Here is a 25,669-nt window from a genome sequence, read left to right as displayed (position 1 = left end):
TGTATGGATTTGTCCTGCCTTTCTTTCAGCGTACAGACGTGTATTTCTTTCAGTGTACAGACATGTATTTCTTTCAGTGTGCAGACATGTGGGCTGTATTCTACCTTTGAGTGTGTATTTATTTTTCTGTTCTATCATATGCTTTGGTTCTGTTCTTTCCATCTTCTTCACTGTGTAACTCCAGTTTTAAAGAAGCTGATGGTTTTACATGCTTTGATTTATCCTTATTCAATAAAGGAACATCATGTTATTTTTTGTGTATTTATATTTATATGACATATATAGTCTATGGGAAACTGTCAGTTATCTAAGTATAAATAATAGGGACGGAAAGGATAAATGTAATCAAATTCCTTGGAATAACTATACAAAAGAAGTGAAGTTGTTTTTTGATGTAGTGCATGGAGGTGTGGGGGAATACTGACAGAACTAATACAAATCCAATGAGCATTATTCAGAAAAGGCCGATGCCGCTGATCAATAAAGTGTCCTATAGGGAACACACACATTATTATCAAATTAAAAGCTTTAAAGTTTAGTGACTTAGTCCACTTTAAAACAACACAATTTATGTTCAAAATAAAAAATCTGTTGCCTGTTCATATTCAGAGCTTGATTAAAATATTGGAAAGTATTTCTAATTTCAGAGGAAGTCATGTGTTCAAAAACCATGGATAAGTTGATCCAGGATAACCAACATATCTTGGCTTAATCCCTTATCCTAGTTTTGTGAAACAGGCCCCCAGTCACATACTCAGTCTGATTATTTCTGTTTCAAATTTGTTCAATATTTCATATGTTCTGTTGTGTCTCTTTTGTTGTTATTTATTACCCTGCCCCCTGAAGGAGAGGCAATGGGTATTGTTTTTGTTTCGGTGTTTTACCTCGCCCCCCAAAGGGGGTCTGGGCTCTCCGAGTGCTTTTCTACTTTGTATAAGCTTTTGTCTAACATCAGTTTTCAAACAGCATTTATGTTTGTGAAAAAAACAAATGCCAAGTGGTGCTTTAAGCTTTTTTATCAGCTGTTCCTCATGGGGTGTAAAAGACAGTTTGTCATCAATCCAGTTACCCAAGTGTTTGTAGGGTCCATGTATGGTCTTGTGTACGGTCCATGTACATTGTGGCCATCTGATTTGTGTTTTGAAATTAAAAAATGAAAAACAGAAAATGACCTGTATTTCATTTTTTGTTTTAAAATCAGTAAACAAAAAAATGGAAAAGCACTTATATCCTGTTCTTCTTAAAATTGAAAATAAATAAATAAATAAATAAATAAAAAAGGGAAACAGCTCTTTAACTGACTTCACATGTTGTGGAAAATGGAAAATTGGAATTGAGAAAAATATTGCTCCTTTTCCATTCTCATTTTAGGTAGGTCTTTTTAATTAAAATGTCTCCTCAAGATTTCCTGCGAGACCGACAAAACCAAAGAAGACATTTGTAGTTCAGATTTGTCAGGTGCAAGAAGTTTTCTTTAGCTCAGATTTTATAAATCCAATGTGCACTCCATGCTCAAATAGCTCATAATTTTTCAGACAAACAAAACAAAAACCAATTACACTGCACTGCTCACTAATTAATACACTCAAAAAAACTAAATATACACAAATCTCTGAAATCTTGAAGTTCGCGATTCCTATTGCTGTGTCTTTTCTGTTGTCATTACATATTCTACAACTTTTCTGGTTGGTCAGAAACTAAATGACACATGGTGCAGCATGTGCTTCTCTGACTGGTCCATGTGATGCACTTTTCAACCAATGGGGATGGTAAGTGATGACGTTCTGTAGTTTTGTAGTGATTAACAGCTGCAGCCTGTTTTTCAATCATGTTTTGTCTTTAGTTTATGAAGGCTGCTGTGCATGGATGTAAATTATTACTTCATTTACATACCACTGATCTGAACATAACAAGTAATAGTCGGGGAGCCAAAGTATCAAAAATGAGTTGAACCTGACATGGTCTGCCATACTTTTTATTTGTTTTTTTTTGTTAATTTTGATCCTAAGGACTAATAATTGGAGGGTCTGCTCTGCTGGAAATACCGTGAAAAAAAATTGTGGCCTTGTTAGTGAATGTACCCCTCATTTTTTGATATAAAATTTTGAAAAATGACAATTTTCCTTCAATCCTCAGTGGGCTGGGTATGCTGTCAATAAATGCATTCCAGATGCAAAAAACACATATGGTGACAACCTTCAATGAAAAACATTATTCTTAAAGCACATTTCTGCATGATTTTGGCTCAATTTAATGCAAAAAAAAATTAGGCGTTTTCTCAGTTTTTTCAACTTTACTTCATTGGCAATCAACTATTTCCCCAAGTTATGACATCAGCCAATATGCCATTCTTTTCTCCAAACAATATACTCATTCCACAGAAAAAATCACAAAAATCCAACTAAAATCAATGGATCTGTGATGTTTTCTCTACTAGTTGGCAATACAGGCCCAGAACCTCAATAAAATTTTAGGCTACTCTCATAATTCCGAAAGACATACTGGATATTTAACATGATTGTTAATGTCTACATTATTAAAAATCCTGGCGTAGGCATCTTTTTAATTTCAACATAGCTCTGTTCTTCCAATAGAAACGTGCGACACAAGAAACTGAAATACAACAAAATTACTTTATTATGTCATTATTTTATTGCCTCAAGCGGGTGGCACACTACAGATACTGCTCTGGGGATAAACCTTCACCCCCCCCCCCACACACACACACCCTCTAACACACACACATGCACGCAGCCTACTTAGTGAATATGCTGGAAAGATTGCTTTATGGGGCAACTATACTTACTTATGTTCAGATGAATGAACACAAACTTTTATACACACGCTGTGGCTGAGTGTAGATGTACAATGTACTGTACTTTAAAGTTGCAATAAAATGAGTCGAACATTCCAGTAACATGATCTGATTAGATGATAGAGATTAACCCTCAAAGACCTGAAGAGCTGCAAGAAAAATGTTTAGCAACTTTTGATTCACTAATCCTATCAATACATATAAATAATACAACTAAAATGCAGTTTTTCAGCTTTTCATTGTCATCAATTGTGTTTTTTTGGAAGCAGCACTGCAGCACTGATTCATTTGTTAAACCCATGTAGTGTTTGTTGCTTGTTTTTATGATCAGTAAATTATATATTTTTCTTCAGTATTCTCTTTTTTTATATAATAAGCTTTGAATTTAAACATCTACACGACGCATAAGTTAAATGTAGGAAAATACATGACTGTCACTAAAAATGCAAAGGATATTATTACCATAGATGGTGATAAATCACTTAGGAAAGGTTGAATGTTTAAAAAAACTTCATTTGTAAGTGACCACAAAAACAGTTGTTTGTCATTATGGGTTACATATCTTTCTTTAAGGGTTAAATATCTTCTTTGATAGATATCCTATCACAATTTAGTAAAACTATGGCATGTCTTTGTTTTATATTTTGTTTTGTGTTGGCATGTAACCTGCTGTCATATCCTATTTATCTGAAGTTTTACTGTGTGGGCACAAATAGTTGTGCTTCACTGACATCCAGTTGAACGTCCTGTTAGTTTTGCTGCACCTGTTGGGGTGGGGCAAGTTTCAGCTCAACAGCACTGAAAAATGAATTTCACTGAGATCAGATTCTCAGTGTAGTTGATCCATGTCCAACAAAAGAGATCCTCAGTCCACACTAATGTGAGAAATACATACTGAGCAAATAACGAGCTGTTTGATCCACTAACGTACAAACAAGACAAAACCTTACTGTGAAAACCTTTAAATCTGTAAACACAATATGCAGTTCAAGAAGCGCTAAGATTTCACGATTCAAACTAAAATAAAGAAGCACATTTTTGACCGTGCTTGAAGAATATGTAAAATCAGATATCTAAATAAAATAATTAAAAAATAAAAAAAAACATACCAGCACACAGAGCTCTATTGTTGGTGCATAATAAATTTAAACCCAAATATAACTTTTATAGAGCTGAACTTTTACTTCACTGTTTTCTCAATAAACCTTTGGAGATGTTTGACTTTCACACACATAATACTGGTTTTTCATTGATGAAGATTTCCATAGACTGCCACTGAAACCCAAGTAGTTCAGTCAAAAAAGATGGCTTAATTAAAAAGATTTATGGTCATATGTGTGTGCGTCTGCTGTCACCACTGGTTTCTGTCTTTTCTCTCTTTATTCAACACAGTTCTACAATATTAGCCTCCTTAAAGTGCTTTAGAAAAGTGTGTATGGCAGTGACGAAAGGATGTTGGGTCACTGTTTAGTGGAGTTTCAGTGGATTTATCTGAACTATTTCCATTCTTCTAAGCGTCAAGGTATCTTTACTCAAACTGTTCCAGTAAATAGTGTGATGCTACTAGTACAGGCACATAATCCAAATGCAGAACTCAGAGGCAAAAAGTAAAATTCAAGGGATTTATTTGTCACTGAATATACAAACAGGTTGATAATGAGAATGAGTGACACAATCTTGAGGACAATGGTTGGTGAAATCCTCTTCGGATCCGTCCTCTGGGCTGAGGACGTGAACCCTTTGCGCAGCTCGGTTACCAGAGCCGGTTTGCCGACTAGGGAAAAGCAGAGGGAGGTCAGGGACGGAAACAGGTCATGCACGGGAAAGCTAACAGACGGGCAACAGGACATAAGGGATAGACAAACTCACATACCAATAAGTCAGGCAGGACGGTCAAAACCAGGAAGGCAGATGAGGCAGACAAAACCGACAGGGAGCAGGCAAAAGGCAAAAATCAAGATGGCAAAAACAGGTCAAAAACAGGAAGTCAGACAAACAGACAAGATCAGAACGCTGGTAAGTAACTACAAGAGATTACAAACTGGTGTCTGAACAGGGGAAGAGACTGGACTTATATACACAAAAGGGAGGGAAGACAACGAGACAAGACAACGAGACACAGGTGGCACAAATCAGGGCGGAGTCAGGTAATCAGGGAAAAGGTGAACATGATAAGGGAAAGGAAGTAAAGACGACAGATACGACACATGAGGGAAAACTAACAAAATAAAACAGGAAGTGACAAACAACACAAAAGACAGACAAACCCAGACTAATGTCTGGTTGCATGCTCGACAAATAGTCCCAATATTAGTCGTAAATTAAAAAAAATAATCCAGTATTGACAGTAACCAACATCAGTCATTCAACAACAGCAAATACAGACACAATTCTGAGGGAATTGCACTGCGTCATTTACAAGGTTCATCGCAATAGGAATAAGCGACTCTCAGATCCTGTTTGTTCTGCTTCATGGTAGACTGTATTTGTGCCCTGATGATAATAACAAAAAAATCACACCATAATGCAGTGGTTCCGAACCTTTTTTGGCTTGTGACTTCATTCTAACAGCACAAATTTCTGGTGACCCCAGACATTCAAAACAGAGACTTTTTTTTTTTTTTTTTTTTTTGCCAAAATTGATTTGTTTTTGATCATGTAATAGTTTGCTATACTATGTTGCAAATAAATGTTAACTTTAGACGACCTTTAGGCTATATAATGCATATAATGCACCTTTTGGTGACTGCTTCTCAGTTTCTCTTGGAGATATCTTAGCTGCGACTTGTGACTGCGACTGTGTTGAAGCGGCGGCAACGCACATGGTCACATGATTGTGTCAATCAATATATGCCTTCTCAGATATTAAATCCTACATTTTATTTGAACTTAATTTTTTATAGAAAAAAATGTGTGGTGATTTAATTATAATGAAATATATATAGAATCATTAAATAATATTTTTTATTAGTAATTTTTTTAATACCAATTACTAGAAATTTGAGGTGACCCCATTTGAATTTGAGGCGACCCCACATGGGGTTGCGACCCTAAGGTTGAAAAACACATTGTACTATTAAACAGAAAATGACCAGTGCCAGACGGCAAAAGAAAAGGGAAGAACAAATTCAGTGAAATAAGAATACATTTCCATAAATACAGTGTCAGCATGAACTCCTTGTAGACTATTGTTGTGTGGCTTCAGTAAATGTTTATGAGGTGCTATTCAACACTTGTATATATTATCTGGTTATCTATGATCCCTGGCATTCACGGATCAATTTCAATACCCTGCTTCTATAACAGTGGGGATTTTTTTTTTGTTTTTTTTTAGTTTTGGTTAAGATTTTATTGAGGAAGACAGGCAAAAAATAGACACAGGTGTTGTAACTGACCATAAAACAATGGAATCACTTTACAGTAATGGTTAGTGTGATTGATTTGATTTATTTGACTGATTGAATGTTAGTGCCCTGTTCAGGGTCAGTCCAGGTGAAATCTCTGGAGGCCTCCATCTCTGATTTGCTTCATACGTTCATAAAATGTTATTAGTCCTGGTAAACACCATATAAAACTTTAGCCACGTAACTGATAACTTATTAGTTCTTGATATTTTGTTATTGGGCTATATAAACAATGGATGAAAAAAGACACTAAGTAAATAAATCATTACTTTTCAACCACTCTGGTAGTTGAAAAGGAATGATAGATGCATGACATTTTCAGGAGGTGATCAAAGGTACAAGATATCTTCAACTTCTATAAAATAACATCCACAGTTACATATTTGCCAAGACTATAACAGTGTTATTAATTTCATGACATTCTGGTATTTTTCTTGTATTTTTTTTAATGATTTCTGTTTTCTTTGGAATGTTGACTGGAATAACTAATTAACAGCAGCATCAATAAAATAATTGACATACCTGAGATTGGAACATTTGTTTAGTTACTATTATGACAATTATGGCAATTATTATACCTAATGTAGATACTATATTCAAATTAATTCAAATTCAAATTATTTACATTTAATAGAATAGAATAGAATAGAATAGTAATATTAACAAACACCAGTGATAAACAAAATATGAAGTATGAAGATGTGGAAACACCTCATAAAAGCCTTACCCTAACTCTAAAACCACAGTATACAGGTCTGTTTCCATTTTCTGTTTACCAGTTTTAAAATAAAATACAAGTCATTTTTTGTTTTTCATTTTTTAATTTCAAACAGAAATTGAATGGTCACGACATACACAGACCATACCTGGAATGTACACTGAACGTACACAGAATGTACATGGAATGTACACGGACTGTGCATGGACTATACATGGACCCGTGAGCTATACTCTTTTAATTCTTGTTTTTACCCTTCGACCAACGTTGGGGGTATTGTAATTGTTTTGTTGTCTGTCCGTCTGTCTGTCTGTCCATTCAACAATGTAATCGCATTATCTGAAGAATACATTAACATATCTGCACCAAATATATACTGTGGATCAGGGCCAGATTAACACTTCATTGTACCCTGGGCAAGAATATTCAAGGGCCCCATGATCACAACCCCAGGATGTCCCTCTCCTTTTTTAATTTTCGTTTGGTGCTCCCACTTAGCTACTTCTCCATGTTTGCAATGTTTTGATTTGCGTACGTATGTCGCTTAGTTCTTGATGTCTCACATCCCGCTCAGTGCATGCACGTTGATTTGCGTCACCACTGATTCGCTTTTTGGACTGACCAATGAGGAGCGGGTCTCAGCTCACGGTCACAGACAGCAGGAGCAGGGTTTCTGTGCAGTGCAATGGCTCCGGGCAGCGGACAGTTTCATTTAAAAGCAAAAGATAACCAGATATTTTCATTATGCCCGAGCTACCCAGGGCCCTTCAGAGGTCGCGGGCCCCTGGGCTATTGCCCAGTTGCCCATATGGTTAATCCGGGCTTGTGTGGATGCATATTAGAATGGAGCAGAAGCCTATTGAAAATAGGTCACCTTGACCTACTTTTTCAAGGTCAAATGGTGACATGTCCTTTCAACAGCGTAATCGCATTATCTAAAGAATGCAATGAGATTTCGACACCAAATTTACACAAAGATAGTCTAATGTAAATTATAGGGCAGTAACTTTCAACAGAATCTTACACTATATTTGACTGAGGGGTATTAAAAGGGCACAGCATGTTGTGTTTTTTTTTTTTTTTATGTCCCAATTCCAACCCTCCTCCTTTATCCGGGCTTGGGGACCGGCTAAAGTGACCCAAAAGAGACACTGGAGGAGTTCCTTAGGTTATTTATTTATTTGGTTGTTTAGTTTTTAGCTTCATTTTCTTCAGTTTGGTTTGGTTTATAGGCTCCTATAAGGAGCCTACAAGAAGTCACCGTCGAACATGAACATTTTTGTGTAGTTTTGGTTTGTTTATTATGCATTTAATTGTCAAAACAAGGGCAAATTGTAATAATGGATGTCTTTCGGATTGATTCCTCAGTAAAAAGATTGACAGCTTAAAAAAAATATTCAGGGTGTTTTTATACCTCTCTCCTCTCTCCTTCATCGTTCATTACAAATACGTACACATTTCCGATTATGCAAATTAGGTGATGAGAACGCCTAGCGACTTTAAGACAGCCAAGAGCTACTTTTCCTTCCTGAGGAATTGGCATCGCTGATACTTTTACTTTGAAGGTGGAGACCGGAAGTGCACGTATCAGCTGTTAAGTAAATGTGACGCTGTTCGGACCCAGACCTGCCGGATCAAACCGAACTAAGGACAGAAATCGTGAACCCCCAGCCCGACCGGACATGAGGACGATACCCACACCTTCAGGCTGAAATTGTAACATCCAGGTAACCTGTTTTTATCCGAGCAAATAGAAACACGAAAACGAGGCGGAGATTTGGAGTAAATGAAAGTACGACACGGTGCTTCCTTATACTCCAGAAACCAGCATTAATAAAAAAAAAAAAAAAAAAAAAAAAAAAAGACTCTCCAATGCTGCTAATTATATCACTCCAAAAGGTGAAAACTCTTAAATTTTTTAGCTGTTGAGTTGCAGTACTAATCTAGATGTTCACAGGACTGTAATGACTCTGAAATTTTAAAGAAGAAAGAAAAGTGTAGTTTTTTTTAGTTGCGCTACTGTCTTCAAACCGACTCAATGCTTCCTCATTATCCTCTAAGTATCACTGTTCACTAATTATCACATTTGAAGGTTTTATGAACACATTAATATGCAATACTGAGTTCAATGCATCCCTTCCTGAAGTATCTCAAGGAAATGATCTCTTAAAAAAAAAAAAAAACAGCACCTTAGCAGTACCATCAGTGAAGTGAAATGTGAGCCATGTGTTCCATTAAAAACATGTTGCTCAACTGGTCATAATTTGTCTCTATATACCACCAGCATGTCAGCTCAGATAATCATCGTTCAAGGTGATTTGATCTTATTGTTTTGCCATTGCAGGTACGCAGTTCACATCAAAATAGAAAATTAATGATTAATATGTAAGTAACTCGATAGATGACAAATCGTTAATGATTATGAAGATATAGCCATCTGTGTTGCTCATCTTGTGCAAATCAACTGACTGTTACGTACAGTGGCGTGCACAGGTAGACACTAGGTGATGCTCTAGCACCTGCCCCTTGCCCTGTGGACCAAGCAAGTGCCCTTTTGAAAGTTCGTTTTTTTTTTAAAAAGAGTGTTTGTGGCCCATGCCAACATAATCATTTATAAATACTGGACAATTAAAATTGTGTAATAATGCCCCAATTATTCCCCCCGCCCCCTCCTCCGTACACAGCACAGCGCGTCTCCACAGACGTGACGCGTTGCCCACACACACCGCCTCCCCTGCCCCAACAGCCAGGTAACACACAGAAATGAATCGAGTCGAGGGTTCTTTTGCTCCTTAAACCTTAGTTGCCAAACAATAACTTGCATTTAAACTCTCTGTTGTGAAGTAGCCTGTCTCATACAGCGCCACACAGCTGATCATACATTTGCCGACTGTCCACAATAAACTAGCTTAACAAACTAGATGCTTGCCCAAATCAGTATGACGTGATGTGATGAGCGCCACTAATGTCAGTAGTTTGTCATCCCAGCATGTGAATCTATCAGTATATTTGAGCAGAATATTTAGTACTGTGTAGATTTACATTAGGCTACATAATTAACACTTTAACTAATTTTATTTAAATGACAAACAGGTAATTCCTAATTGCCTGTAAAACAAAAGGAAAAGAATAAGAAGAAAAGAAAAAATGAAACGTTGTTGTAATGTAACCAAGGAGTCTTATTCATACTGTTGGTCTCTTTTTATTTACCAATTGCGGCATAATGCCTAGAAAGGAGAGGATTAGGAGAGAAAAAGAAAGGGAGCTCCAGCAGGCAGCCCAGGGGAGCAGCTCTCTGCTCTCCTGGATAAAATTATCCACCAGCAACAAGGAGGGAGATGAAGAAGATGAAGATGAAAGGTCAGAGTTAAGACCTGAGTCATGTTAACTGTTTAGGGCCTTTTAACTCAGATTTTAAAGTTGAACTGTTCCATCTGAAAAGCTGTCCACATTTTATTTTTATAACAAAAAGTGGTTTTGCAATATTAAATCAGGCATGAAGCTATACAGTAGGATACAGTCAGCGAATGAGGATTTTCATTCATCACAAGCACAGATATTGATTCATAATACTCCTCAAAAGTGCATTATCTGTACCAGATACTTGTTTCAGCTGAGTGTCTGGCTGCTTTAGAGAGTGGTAATGCTGCACTCTTCACTCCTCAATTCAAAATGAGACGTTGTACACTTCTTTTGTCCTGATGGGGGGAAAAAACCCACAATTTTCTTATTTTGCAACCAATACACTGATCTATCATTGTAGCTGCCTAACTTGCTAAAAACCTTCAATGTGTGTTTATTCCAGAGAAGTAAAACAGTGATTGACTGATCACAAGGTGCCCTTATTTTTCAATGAGCACCTGTCCCACAAAATGTCTGTGCACGGCACTGCTTACATATAGGTTTCACCCCCAAAAAATGTGATCACAATTAAAAACTTTCCATCAGTTGTCAAAATTGAAAATTATCACCATTGACATCAACATTTCTTTTGAAACTGATTTTTGGGCTTGGAGGAAAGTTGAAGAATCAACATGTTATTTGTGGTTTTCAATTATTCTTAAAAGACATCGAACATTGAAACAGGAAAGAATGAAGTAGATCCTGAGATAGATAGAGATAGCAACAGTACAGGTTATCCACAGTTCAGTACGTATTGCAGTTCTTGAGTCACGGTTTATGGTACAGTTCGGACACAAAGTCCGGCTGGAGCCTGGCTGTGTGCTGAAACCTACATGGGTGATGGAGAGCCTTAAGGCTCATTTATGTTCACTTTACGTACATACTGTCTGTTTCTAATGTTGTCATGCATCAGTGCCTTCATACTTCCATGCATTATGTACATTGGAATGAGCGTTTCTCAATCAATCCACCAGAGGGCACTGCTCTTAATTACCATACTGGCCAAATACCATGAAGAAAAGTAAAGTTTTTTGAGAAGAAGAAAGTCAATAATAACAAACATGGCAACAACAGAGGATGATTTACTAATGTGGATGCTAATGTTAATATTGAGAAGGGTAGTTGGAAGTAGAAGGGCTGTGCTCCACATCTGAGTCGAGATGGGCCCCGCCATGCATTTGGCTCTAGACGGGCCCCGCTGTGCGTCTGGCTCTAGACAGCCTGCCATAGGCTCTAGAATGGCTCCATGCTCAGCTCTATATGGGCTCCGTGTCTGGCTCTAGACAGCCTGTCATAGGCTCTGGATGAGCTCCACTGCATCCTGCTTTAGACGGGCACCATATTTTGTTCCAACCAATGACAGTAGAATTCCGTAAGTCAGTCGTCTTGCAAAGCTCTAATATGAACACAAGTTGTACGGAAATTTCATTTGAAAATGAAAAATGAGCTGTACTGTGATACACGCTCGTACCAAACTGTGAGGGGCATACCATTCGGTTCGACGGTATGTCGTGTACCGTTGCACCTAGGGATGTAACGATATGAAAATTTCATATCACGGTTATTGTGACCAAAATTATCACGGTTATCATTATTATCACGGTATTGTTGTAATGTGTTCAAAATGTTCAAAAACTACTTATACACACACTGAAATAATGTAACCAAGTTGTATTTTGAAAACAAAAAAAAAACAAATAAATAACAAACACAATGTACTTTCTGTTGCAGAAACATTAAAATATTAACATGTCAACATCAAACATACAAATGTGCATTAAAGATAGCACCTTATGGCCATAAGAGATATCTGCACGAGGGGTGGAAATTAATAGGATTTTATCAATATTAATGTTATTGTGGATTCTGTTTACCAGTCCAATTCCTTATCAAGTCTCCTATCGATTCCTGAGTGTTTTTTTGAGTGGGGAAAAAAAGGAGTTGGACAGGTCTCTCTGCTGGATGAGGATCTGAAGCAGCGGGGAAGGGGAGGGTTTTACAGTAGCGCGGACCCGGTCCGTGCGCACGCTCGAATGAACCGGGTCCGTGTGCTTGCTCACTGGGACGGACCGGGTCGGCGCCCTCACTTACTCGGACGGACCCAGGTCCGTGTGCATGTAATCAGATGGACCGGGTCCTTGCAGGAGCCCATTATCCCCAAACTCTTGAGCTCTGTCCATGCAGGTGCCTTCCACCATGTTTTCAGAGGCCAAACATTACAAACTGCATATGCACACCTGGAGTGCCGCTGCTTGACCAGGAAACGAAGAGCATCACTGTGATTTTCAAAGTGCGGTAATCGAACACGGTTATCACAATAATTAGAATTTAAATGGTAATTGTAACCGTCGGAAATTTTACCGCGGTTTATCATTATACCGGTAATCGTTACATCCCTAGTTGCACCCCTAATTGCACCCCTAATGAATAGATAGATAGTAGGGAGGCGACGGTAGTCGGGCAAACCATGTACCATTCAGTCTGTCTTGCATGGTACAATCTGCCCTTATCGACCGTGGGTTTTTGGTATTACAATTGATTTTGTGTTGGCACTTTATATACTGCTTTACAGGCTACTATGTGTGCCAGGTGAAAGTCCACCCCCGCAAGTCTCTCTCTCTCTCTCTCTCTCTCTCTTTCGCTCTCTCTCTGGACATGAGCATGCAGTGCGGGGAAGCCCCGCCCCTCAGTGAGAGACAGCAGACAGAGAAGCGGCCATAGACTCAACACACATCAGAGTCCTGCACGGGTCCACCACTTTTCCAGTATGACTTGGCCTGCCATATTTCCAAACCTGTATAATTTATACATTAGACCTGTAACCCAACCCAACCCAGGATTAAACACATTGTCTACACAGTAACTCACTTTTAAGTTCCTGCAGGTACCCAACCCCAGTGCAGGACTCTGGCACACATACAATGCTGTGACACGCTATTACAAGGAAATGTGTACGGTAGATAACCATGGCATTTTTATGCCGCCATCTTCTTTTACATGCCTATGTAGAATAGGAATTTATTTATTTTTAAAAAGCCCCCTTTGGGCCTTGTGTGTGCAAGTGCCTATTTTATACTTGTAGGAGCCATTCTTTATGTTTGTTTGTTTGTTTGTTTTGTGTCTAGTTAATTGTGGATTTCCGGCTTGAGTTGGGGGGGGTGAACAGAAATCTATTTAAGGGGTAGATAACTAGGTCACTGGGAAGGGACGGGGAGATCATATGGTTTTTACCGCTATTAGTTAGAAGTCAGCATCATTTAGTAGTCATGTTTGTATTTTAATTATAGGAGACAGATGTGGGCATGGTGACGTAGCAGCTACGTAATGATGTATTTTAATTGGATCACGTGGTGTTGGTGACAGTAGCAGTTCATGTTATATATCACTGGTTCACTTTAGGTGCAGTTTGGTAGTGAGTGGGTGATGGGAGGAAGCTCACTTTTTGCTGACCGCTTTGTTTTGTCTTTTCAAGTATATTTTTATCATGGATTAACTTAACACCAATGAACTGAATCGCAAGCTGTTTTTAATGCTTGGATGCCTGAAGAATTTTTGTGATATGAAGTAAAGGAGTCTTGTTTAAACCATGGATTGTTCTTTGAACTGAGGTGCGTCGGGCAATTACCCCCAGTTCAGCCACTCGGTGACATGAACTTTGTTAGATAGTCACCAAAATTTTTGTCAGCAAAAAAGACGGCAATGGAGCCTTCCGCATTCCAGCGCATGCAGTTCAAACACCAGTGGGAGCCCACATATGACAGCCACAGCGCCTACGAAAGCGATGGGAAGATGACGGTGGTATGTAACCTGTGTTTGCGCTGTGTATTGCTGGTTTGGATAAATGCAGTTACATCCAAAAAGACGTTGTTGTTGAGACGTATCCCGCTGTGTGTTGATGGTGGAGTGTGCCTGCTGCTGTTCAGTGTTGTGTGTGGGCCTGGAGTTCATTGGGAATTTGGCGAATGTGCTGTGGCTATGCATGTGTTCAGCAAACTTTAATAAGAAATCGCTACTGCAATTGACATCGCCTGATTTATGTTGGATTCTTGTTTGATGCTCACTGTCAGGAATGATTAAAATGAGTAGATCACAAGCTGGCTCCGCTGTTGGAGAACCTTCCATCCATCCATCCATTATCTTCCGCTTCTTCCGGAGCCGGGTTGCGGGGGTAACAGTCTAAGCAGGGACGCCCAGACTTCCCTCTCCCCAGACACCTCCTCCAGCTCTTCCGGGGGACCCCGAGGCGTTCCCAGGCCAGCCGAGAGACATAGTCTCTCCAGCGTGTCCTGGGTCTTCCCCGAGGTCTCCTCTCGGTGGGACATGCCCGAGCCACCTCAGCTGGCCCCTCTCTGTTGGAGAACCTGAAAAGGATAAAAGACCAATCGTTCTCACTGAAAAAGCTCTTGGAAATAAAATTGAAACCATCCAAACAGAACGAAAAAGGCATGTAAACAAAATGAAGAGTGTAATTGTGTCTCAAAGAGTTAATGAAGGATGAAAAAAATGTTTCACAAGTCAAATCACAGCTTGATGAATTAACATATCTGCTTAAGAATGCTGGTGCATTACATGAGTCTCTGTTGCCTTTAATTCCATCTGATGAGAAAGATAAGCAAAATATGTGGTTCTCAAGCATCAATAAGTACAACAGAGGATTTATTGACGATGTTAAAATATGGCTTTCTGAAACTGATAAACGTTCAATTAAGGAGCCTCTTGCTTCAGCGTGACATCCAGGATGATGTATTGCCATTGGACAGTGTATCAAATCAAGGTAGTTGGTCAAGCGCAAAAGTGTCAACAACTTCATCTGCACACCTCAGGGCAGAAGCTGAAATAGCTGCCTTGCTTGCACGTCAATATATGCTTAAAGAAAAACATTCTCTTGAACAGCAGGAGGAGCAGTTGAGAAGAAGGAAAGAGCAACTTCAGCTTGAAGCAGACATAGCTGCAACTGTTGCGAAAGTGAACGTGTTGAGAACAGGATCCACTGTGCGTAGCACTGCTTCACAGAAATCAAATGAAATGGAATCATATTTTAAAGCAAAGAAAAAAGCTCTTGAAATGATGCACAGACCTTTGTGCCACAGAAACTTAATGTCAGTACAAAAGGAAATACAATTACAGGAAATACAGAGCCTAAAGTAAAAACATTGCAGCAAACTGTGAACTGGAATAAGCCTGCACCTCTCCTCAAGGAGCCTTCAGATCCTTTAAGGTCACATGGCACAATTCCACATTTGGTACTACAACAGACTGATCACCCAACAACAACTAATGAGAATCCATGTCTGTTGTCTATTATGGAGAAACAAAATAAATTAACTAGTATGTTGGTCCATCAGCAAAGTCTTTCATCATTACCTAAAAGAGAAATTCAAATCTTTGATGGTAACCCTCTACACTTTCATGCCTTTATGCGCTCATTCGAACAGGTCATAGAGGCAAAGGCTGGAAACGCTGATGATTGCCTGCATTATCTTGCACAGTACACCAGGGGGCAGCCCAATGAACTTGTCAAGTGCTGTTAACATATGTCTGATGGTGCGGGATATGTAAAAGCGAAGACACTGTTGTATGAACACTTTGGAAATGAACATGTAATCGCATCTGCTTATTTGAACAAAGTCTACTCATGGCCATCAATTAGGTCAGAAGATGGAATGGCTCTTCAGGCATATTGTCTTTTCTTACGTGGGTGTTGCAATGCAATGGAAGAGGTTCATGGTCTTTCTGAGGTGGATACTCCTGCCAATATGCCTGCGGTGATAAAGAGACTGCCATACAAGTTTAAAGACAAGTGGCGAACAGTAGCATGTGACATCCAGGAAAGACAGCACCGCACAGCTGCATTTATTGATATTGTCTCCTTCCTCGAATGCCAGGTTAAGATTGCCACAGATCCTGTCTTTGGAAATCTATGTGACACTCCACCGACGACAGCCAAAGACTGTGACTGGGAGAAACGCTCCCCTCATCTAAGGGCTAAAGGAACTAGCTTTGGAACAACTGTCACTGCTGTTGAGAGAGAGGATCAAACAGAGGCTCGAGATGGTTACTCTTATGTAAAGATGTGTATTTTCTGTAAGGGCAGACACATACTGGAATCATGTACTCTGCTTGGCAACAAACCTCATAATGAGAAGATTCCTTTTCTTAGAAGGAATGGCATCTGTTTTGGTTGCTTAGGTACCGGGCACATCAGTAAGGAATGTAGGAAACGCCTTTCATATAAAGCCTGTGGTTCCAGACATCCAAGTATCCTCCATATCCACCCTAAGGAGAAGAACGAGGCTGAACCTGGCACTGAGGCAGATGACAATCCTGTTACAGTCCAGGTTAGTGGTCTTACTGAGGCAGATGACAATCCTGTTACAGTCCAGACTAGTGGTCTTGCTGGGGCCGGTGAGCAAGATTGTAAACTTGCCATTATACCAGTCAAAGTAAAATCAAAGAGAGGTCAAAGAACAGTGGAAACATATGCCTTCTTGGATCAGGGGAGTTCAGCGTCCTTTTGTACAGTGGGTCTCATGGATAGGCTGAATCTTGCTGGAAGGAAGACGAAGATTCTCCTGCGCACCATGGGACAGGAGAAAGTGGTGGACAGTTTTATCCTGTCTGACCTGGAAGTAGCTGGATTGAACAGTGATGTCTACTGTGAAATGCCTGACCTCTTTACTCAGTACAGGATGCCTGACAACGTGTGCAACATTCCAAGACAGCAGGACCTGGATGACTGGCCGCACTTGAAGCACATTCATCTGCCTGAGATAGATGCACAAGTGGAGCTTTTGATTGGCATGAATATGCCCAGAGCCTTGGAACCTCTGGAGGTTATCCGGAGTGTGGATGACGGGCCTTTTGCGATTAAGACTGTGCTTGGTAGGACAGTGAATGGGCCACTTGGCAGAGAATGCTGTGAAAGGCCAGGATATCTGTTTACAGTTACCACCAACAGAATTTCTGCAGTTACGCTTGATGAGCTTTGGAAACAGCAGTTTAAAATGGACTTCCCTGAGAAGTGCCACAATGAACAATTGGGACTGTCAAGAGAAGACGTCAAGTTCCTGAAGTTGGCCAGTGAGACTGCGACCCTCTGTGATGGGCACTACAACATTGTCTTGCCTTTGAAGGACTGAGCTATAAGAATGCCTGACAACCGTGCAATCACAGAACAACGTGCCTTAAGCTTGAAGAGAAGATCTGTCAGAGATAAAGACTTCCATCAGGATTACACTGCTTTCATGGAAGATCTTATATCCAGAGGCTATGCGCAAAGAGTGCCAGTCACAGATCTAAAATGGGGCGACAGCAAGGTTTGGTACGTTCCGCACCATGGGGTTTACCATCCTACCAAGGGAAAGATCCGGGTTGTCTTTGACTGTGCAGCATCATTTCAGGGTACTTCTCTCAATGCACAGCTCCTGAGCAGCCCTTACTTGACAAATGCATTGGTTTGTGTACTGACCAGGTTCAGAAAGGAGCCTATTGTGTTAATGTCTGACATTGAAGCCATGTTTCATCAGGTGCATGTACCAGAGGAAGATACTGACCTGTTGAGATTTCTCTGGTGGCCCAGTGGTGACTTTAGTCAGAGCATGGAAGAGTACAGGATGGTTGTTCATTTGTTTGGGGCAACATCTTCTCCGAGCTGTGCCAACTATGCTCTACGGAAATTTGCAGAGGACAACAAAGCACACTTTAGCCGGCAGGTGATTGACACCATCTTGTATAGTTTTTATGTGGATGACTGCCTTGCTTTCATAGCCTCTGAAGAGGAAGCCATCTCTCTTTATACTGGCCTTGGAACCATCTGTGCTAAGGGGGACTTTCACCTAACCAAGTGGATAAGTAATAGCCACAGTGTGTTGGGAATGATACCTAAGGAAAAGAGGGCAAAGGAAGTTACAGATCTAGACCTGGATTGTGATATTCTGCCTGTTGAGCGAGCATTGGGGGTGCAATGGTGTGTGCAGTCAGATGCCTTTAAGTTCTTCATATCCATCCCAGATAGACCATTGACCCGTAGAGGGATCCTTTCCACAGTCAGCTCCTTTTATGACCCTCTGGGATTCCTTGCTCCTGTGGTCTTTACGGCCAAGAGGATCCTTCAAGACCTGTGCCAGAGGGGGATAGGATGGGACGACACTATACCATCAGTGGATGCCGCAGAGTGGAAAGGCTGGGTGGAAGAGTTACACCTGTTAAATGATATGAGCATCAGACGATGTTTAAAGCCTCCTGATTTTGGAGAGGTTATTACTTCTCAGTTGCACCACTTTGCAGATGCAAGCTAGAAGGGTTATGGTGTTGGTACCTACCTGTTGCTGCATGACAGTCACTCACAAATGCACCGTTCCTTCATAATGGGGAAGTCCAGGGTGGCACCTTTAAAACCAGTCACAGTTACCCCCATGGAGTTGACTGCGGCTGTGGTAGCAGTCCGCATGGATCAACTGTGGACAAGGGAGCTAAGGCTGCCTCTTCAAGACTCAGTGTTTTGGACGGACAGTACTTCTGTACTGAAATACATCAATAACAAGACATCCAGGTTTCGTGTCTTTGTAGTGAACTGGGTGTCAGAGATTCTCAAGGTTTCCAGGGCCTCCCAGTGGAGGTATGTGAATACAGCGCAGAACCCCGCAGACCTTGCCTCCAGAGGCATGAGGGCTGAGCCTTTCTTACATGACGACATGTGGATATTTGGTCCCGTCTTTCTCAAGCAGCCAGAGAAAGAGTGGCTTGTAAACCCAGACAGCTGCAGGAACTTCTACATAAAGACCCTGAAGTTAAAGTGTCTGTTGCTATTGAGGTCTTGCAAGCACATGGTGTCGGTGACGATGGTGGTGATGATCCCTTGACCTGTCTGATCAGTCGTAGCTTGTCTTGGACCCACCTCATTAGGGTGATGGGTTGGGTCTTGAAGTTCAAGACATTGCTCTTCCATTACAGAAAGAACAAGGCATCCCCTCAGCCTGCCGCTGATGTAACACAGTGTGACGGTGCTCATCACAGGGTCGAGCCCTGTTGTGGGTTTCTCTCAGTAGGAGAGATTAAGGATGCTGAAATGGAAATAATTAAATTCTGTCAGAGAAAGCGGTATGCTGAGGAAATCGCCTGCCTCCAAAGGGGAGAGTGTGTGAAAAGAAGCAGTCACATCTATAAATTAAATCCTGTCCTGGAGGATGATGTGCTGCGAGTTGGAGGACGTCTCGGTAGGGCTGTTATGTCTGAAGAGTCCAAGCATCCTGTCATAATCGCTAAAGACCTTCACATTTCTAAACTTGTTGTACAGTATATCCCTAAAGAGGTGGGTCATGGTGGCAGGAACCACATTCTCTCAAAACTGCATCAGAAATACTGGATCCCTGGTGCTGGCACTTTGATAAGGAAGATTGTGATGAGGTGTGGGGTCTGCAGACGGCTTCATGGAGCTGTAGAACAGTAACAAATGGCTGACTTACCTGAAAGCAGAGTGACTCCAGAGAAACCTCCTTTTACCTTTGTTGGAGTGGATTACTTTGCTCCGTTTGAAGTTAAGCATGGAAGAAGTCTTGTGAAGAGATATGGAGTTATATTCACATGTTTGGTAATTAGGGCTGTACATATTGAGGTTGCCTCATCTCTTGACACTGATTCCTTCATTAACGCCCTACACCGTTTTATAGCAAGAAGAGGCCAGGTTCAAGAGCTGCGTTCTGACAATGGTACCAACTTTGTGTGGGCGGATCGCGAGCTGAGGCGGGCCATGGAAGAGTGGAACCATGAAAGGATCACGGATATGTTGTCTTTGAAGGGAGTTAGATGGATCTTCAACCCTCCTACTGGATCGCAACATGGCGGAGCATGGGAGTGGTTGATTCGCTCTATCAGAAAGGTCCTAAACTCCACCCTGCAGACACAGCATTTGGATGAGGAAGGACTCCAAACAGCCCTTTGTGAAGTTGAGCCAATCCTCAACAGTAGACCCATTACACAGGAATCAATGGACCCGAACGACTTGGAAGCCCTAACACCAAACCATCTCCTCCTTCTTAAATCCAATCCATGCTTACCACCTGGTCTGTTCCAGAAGGACGATCTCTATGCACGTAAGAGATGGAAGAAGGTCCAGTACATCTCTGACTTCTTTTGGAAAAGATGGATTAAGGAATATCTGCCACAACTTCAACAGCGCCAGAAATGGACAAGGATTAAACGCAACTTCATGCCTGGAGACGCGGTCCTCATAGTGGATGACTCTATGCCACGTGGTTCCTGGATCATTGGCAGAGTCACTGCAACTGTTCCAGACAAGAAAGGACTTGTGCATCAAGTCTGGATTAAGACTCCAACCAACCATGTATGCCGGCCTGTCACGAAGTTATGCCTTCTTCAGGAGGCCTCCAACCCTTGATGACATTCTTGACCCGACTTGATGTGACTACAATACGTGCTTGACTCGACATGACAACATTACCAGACATGCATCACAGACTGGTTTGATATCTAGGCTAAATCCTGATAACCTCCGACCTATGATTGATAATGGGGGAGAAGAAAGAACTGAAGTGGACAGTGATGGACTTCTAAATGGTGTCTTATCGCTATGTGATGTAATGTGTGGTTATGTGTTGTGTGTTCTGGGTCACGGTGTTGAATGTGTAATTATTACTATGTTGTGTCGTAATAATTACGGGCCGGAATATAGGAGACAGATGTGGGCACAGTGATGTAGCAACTACGTAATGACGTATTTTAATTGGATCACATGGTGTTGGTGACGGTAGCAGTTCGCGATATATATCACTGGTTCACTTTAGGTGCGGTTTGGTAGTGAGTGGGTGATGGGGGGAAGCTCACTTTTTGCTGACCACTTTGTTTTGTCCTTTTAAGTATATTTTTTTATCATGGATTAACTTAACGCCAATGAACTGAATAGCAAGCTGTTTTTAATGCTTGGATGCCTGAAGAATTTTTGTGATATGAAATAAAGGAGTCTTGTTTAAACCATGGATTGTTCTTTGGACTGTCAGGCAATTTCCCCCCGTTCAGCCGCTCAGCGACATGAACTTTGTTAGATAGTCGCCAAAATTAATCTTCATGAGTAGGGTTGGGCATCGAGCATCGATTGGAACCAGGACTAACTTTACGATTGTCCCGGAATCGTTCAAATTTTTAAATTTCAATTCCTAGTTTCGATACCTAGTCCGCCGACCTGAAGAAGAATCTGCCGAACACCAATGAAGAAGAATCCGCCGGAAGTATTTTACCATGAAACCATGGACACTGCTTGGCGGCGGTCAAAAGTGTGGCTTCACTTTTGTAAAAAAAAAAATAGTGACCAATCTGCAGACTGCAACATTTGTAAAACGATAATATCTTGTAAAAGAGAGTGCACGACCAATATGATAAAACACCTTCAGATTCATGGTGTGCAAATATCAGAGTGCCCTGTTTTTGACACACTGCGCCGGCCTTCTTCCGTTGCCTCTTCATCCGCTGCATCTTCCTCCGGCTCCGACCCTCAGACTAGCACCGAACTCCAGCCCAAATCCGGTAAGTAAAAGTCTCAACTACATCAACACTGAGGCAGCTAACAAGTTATACTCGACGTAAAACGGTGTGGCCACTCAAATACCTAGCTAACGTTAGCCCATGTATTTTTTCATAGACCAACGCCCTGAGATTGCTAACATTAGCCAGGCAATTAGCAATACTCCGCGATGTGCTACGCCTACTCTGTTCACCATAGCAGCCAAGGGAAAGATGTCAGTGCAACAAGTGGAAGAGTGCCACAGAAAGGTTACCGCATACATTGTGAAAAACCTGCACCCATTTTCAGATGTGGAATCACCAACATTTAGGTTAGTTAAGTAATAACGATAGAGCTAAGCTAATTAATACTGAGCTAAGGTTATAGTAACAGTGACATTACGTGTTTGCTTGTGTTTGCAAGGACATGGTGAAAACCCTAAACCCCAAATACACACCTCCTTCCAGGGACTACTTATCAAATAAATTAATCCCATCTTGGTACAAGGTCGAGAAGTCCAATGTAATTTCAGAGCTCAGTGACATCTGCTCTGTTGCACTCACATGTGATGGCTGGAGTAGCATCACACAGGACCATTACCTCACCATCACAGCACACTATATAGTAGACAGCAAAATGCAGCGAAAAGTGCTAAAAGCAAAAGCTGTTTACTAAGCACAGACCGGTTGTGTTGTGGCAGAGGAAATCAGTGACATTCTGTCAGAGTTTGGCATTTCTGATAAAATTGTAGCAATCACTGTAGATAATGCTGCCATTATGGATGTGGCTGTTAAGTGCCTGCAATTTGTGAAAATGTGCTGTTTTGCCCATACACTTAATCTAGCAGCACAAAGTCTGTACTCTCTAAATTCAGTGACTCAGTGGGTGGCCAAGATCCGAACCATTGTTGTGTGGATGAAGAGGTGCTTGATGGCAAAGGTGGTTCTCCAAGAGAAGCAAAAACTTCTACGTAAGGCACACAAAGTTCACTTTATTTATCCGTCGTGCAATGACATTAACATAATGACTTTTTATTTCTGATTTTATTTTTATTTTTGAGCTCTGTGGAGTAGTACTTGATAGTATTTGAGTCCAATTTGTCTGTCTGCTAAATGACTTAAAATTAATGTTATTGTTTTTGTCAGAGCTGCCCCAACACTCACTCATCCTTGATGTGAGAACATGATGGAACTCTCTGTATCTAATGCTGGAGAGATTCACAGAGCAGTACCTTGCAATTCAAGCAGCCAGCTTGGATCAGCGGCTGAGAAAAAATATGGAAAGGGACAGGTAGCGATAGACAGATGATCTTAGACACAAAAATACCAATACCCTCAAAATATGAATTCAAAGAACAGTATAAGAGTGAATACACTGCATCTGTGATTCACTGACAGTGAATTGATTGTCTTGACTTACTACAAAGAGCTGTTACTATGACAGACTATATGCTAATGTAGGGAGTGTGTATGTTAGGTGTTTTGTTATAAAGCAAGAGAATATTTCTAACAGCAATCTGTGTGTTCTTAATTCTTTTTCATACAGGCTTGCTCGGCTGACAGAGGAGGATTTTCGGAGTTCTGAAGACTTCGTCAATGTCATGAAAGTTCTCTACACGTCAACACTATGCGTGTCTTCAGAAAAGAGCCCCACATGCGGACAGATACTACCCATTCTCCAAAAGCTCGATGCACATCTGACTGTGAAAGAGGGAGACACAGTGTTTGTATCCAACCTTAAAAAACAGATTTGGGCAAACCTATCTAAGTGCCACCAGGTAAGTGACTGAGGCAGGCAGCTGTAAAGAAATTGATGAAGAATAGAAATATCTTTATTCCTGTGGCTTCTTAAAACATTTAAAGAATATGTGTTTTGCAGAATGATGAGATCAGGAACTTTCTCCAAATGGCCAGTGTGTTGGATCCGCGCTTTAAAAATAAGTTGGATGATGACACCATCTGGAACCAGATCCAGAGGAAGCTGATTGAACAGGTGAAATGTCATTCATGCACAACTATCCTTTTCAACTATTAAAATTTAATATCTAAATGCTAGTTATGTTCTTTGTAGTCAACAGAGGAAGACTGTGGAGCTGATGGAGACACCATGCAGTCTGAGGAAAGGCCTGAGAATGAGGCAGAGAAGGAGACTTAGGAAGAGGAGTGTGTAAGTGTATGATAGCTGATAATATATAGGTTCTCAAATAATGATCATTTAATGATCGTTTGCCTTTAATGGATGTTTTCCTTTTTTAGTGATAATACTGGTTAACCTTTTTGTTTTTTAGCAGCCACCTCCCCACAAACTGTCCAGGAAGACTCCACTGGAAGAGCTGTTCGCTGAGGAAGAGGCACAGAACATAGTGTCACAGCAGAGCTCCATGTCCATCAAGAAACGAGTGGAGAGAGAGCTTCAGATATACCAGGAAATTCCACCGGCCATCATGTCCGAGCACCCTGCTGCATGGTGGTGGAACCAGCGAAAGACTTGTCCTTTGCTGTCAGATCTCACTTTATCATATTTATGCATTCAAGCTTCTTCTACACCCAGTGAACGGGTGTTCTCCACTGCAGGGGACACTATCTGTCCACAACGTTCATGCATACTGCCTGAGAAGGCAGATATGCTCATTTTCCTTAACAAGAACTGTTTCTGATTCTGAACTGTGGATCAGACACTTAGGAGGATGTGTGTCTTTCATGAATTTTCTAAAGTTTTCATAAATAAAGCACTCTTGTGAAACATGTACCCCTGTGAAAAGAAAATGTATCATATTTATATTCCAGGTCATAGATTTGATATTTATATACCAGTTGTAAACAGCCCTGTGAGAAATTCATAGTAAAGTTAATAAAAAGTAAAAAGTTCATAGATTAAAATTCATGGAAAAATCCACAGTATTTCAACCAGAAAGACCTCTGGTTAGCTAGCTCATTTAAAATATGTAAACCTTTTTGATCCTGCCTCTTAAAAGAATCGGAATTGGGAATCGTTACGAACCGGAATCGAAACGAGGAATTGGAATCAGAATCGTTCATATTCAAACAATGCCCAACCCTATTCATGAGACACTAATGTGATCATCTAAGAACGTTCAATAAAATGAGAAGCTCACCGAAGGATTCTGTCTGGACATTAATTGTTTGGAGATTAATTGTTTGGAAGCGTGTCAAAAATGAGGTCTCCACCCACACCCAGCAGTGACAGGTCTGTCAATATACAAGTAAAAACCCTATCTCACCTGGAAACGTGTAATCCTTCCGGATACACTCCTCGAAACAGTGCCGCAAAGTGGTGAGTTTTTCATCGTCACAGGAAGAAAAAGGTATGTGCATAAAGTAGCCTTGGACAAGCCAACGGAGGTTAATTCTGGTCCCAGCACGGACACTGGAAAGTTTATTAAAAAGCACAAACTCTTTACGCGGCAGTGGGCCGCTCAGCTGATTTTGGTGCTGCATTCAATGACCTGTTGACAGTGTCAGGTATCTACAGTGCATTAAACTGAAGGAAAAGAAATCGCTGAACTTGTTTGTGATTGTGTGGGCAAAAAGTGCAATGGTCTTGCACAAGGTTTCATCATAGCACAGTATTCATGTGAAAGTACCTTTTCTTAAGGAAGTGCATTTGTTAATTATGAGTAAAGTGACTCCTGTTCAAGTTGAAGCTGAATTCACAGGTGTGCAATGTGATGTTTCTGGGAAAAGAACAATAAATATACTCCTAAAGGACTTGCAATGAATATGGAAAAGCTTCAAAAGGAAAGGAGTGTAAACTTTAAACAAGCAAGCAAACTAAGGGCTGAAATCAGTGCACTT

The 25,669-nt window shown here is 40.7% G+C and overlaps 2 protein-coding genes across 3 annotated transcripts in view; both read left to right on the top strand.

Moving 5' to 3' along the window:
* The first annotated feature begins 8,533 nt into the window (after positions 1-8,533).
* The window catches only part of LOC115424425 (transmembrane protein 106B-like), a 54,364-nt gene continuing 37,228 nt past the window's right edge, over positions 8,534-25,669 (top strand). The window contains exon 1 of the mRNA XM_030141695.1: positions 8,534-8,664. The gene's annotated coding sequence lies outside the window, so the exon portion shown is untranslated. The remainder of the gene's footprint in view (positions 8,665-25,669) is intronic.
* LOC115424424 (uncharacterized) lies at positions 19,495-24,908 on the top strand. 2 transcript variants are annotated; one of them, XM_030141694.1, is made up of 4 exons: positions 19,495-23,631; positions 23,733-23,846; positions 23,925-24,020; positions 24,145-24,908. In XM_030141694.1, the coding sequence occupies exon 1, from the start codon at positions 19,791-19,793 to the stop codon at positions 20,733-20,735; it is 945 nt and encodes a 314-aa protein (XP_029997554.1). In that variant the 5' UTR covers positions 19,495-19,790; the 3' UTR covers positions 20,736-23,631; positions 23,733-23,846; positions 23,925-24,020; positions 24,145-24,908. The 2 variants fall into 2 exon arrangements, with proteins under 2 accessions (XP_029997554.1, XP_029997552.1); XM_030141692.1 differs by having other exon boundaries at positions 24,142-24,908.

This window comes from Sphaeramia orbicularis, chromosome 8, assembly GCF_902148855.1.
Source record: "Sphaeramia orbicularis chromosome 8, fSphaOr1.1, whole genome shotgun sequence".
In the NCBI taxonomy this organism is placed as follows: domain Eukaryota; kingdom Metazoa; phylum Chordata; class Actinopteri; order Kurtiformes; family Apogonidae; genus Sphaeramia; species Sphaeramia orbicularis.
This window is presented reverse-complemented; position numbering and strand designations above follow the sequence as displayed.

Excerpts from the sequence above, each read along its gene's own strand:
- LOC115424424 (XM_030141694.1), top strand. The coding sequence starts at position 19,791 with ATGGCTGACTTACCTGAAAGCAGAGTGACTCCAGAGAAACCTCCTTTT.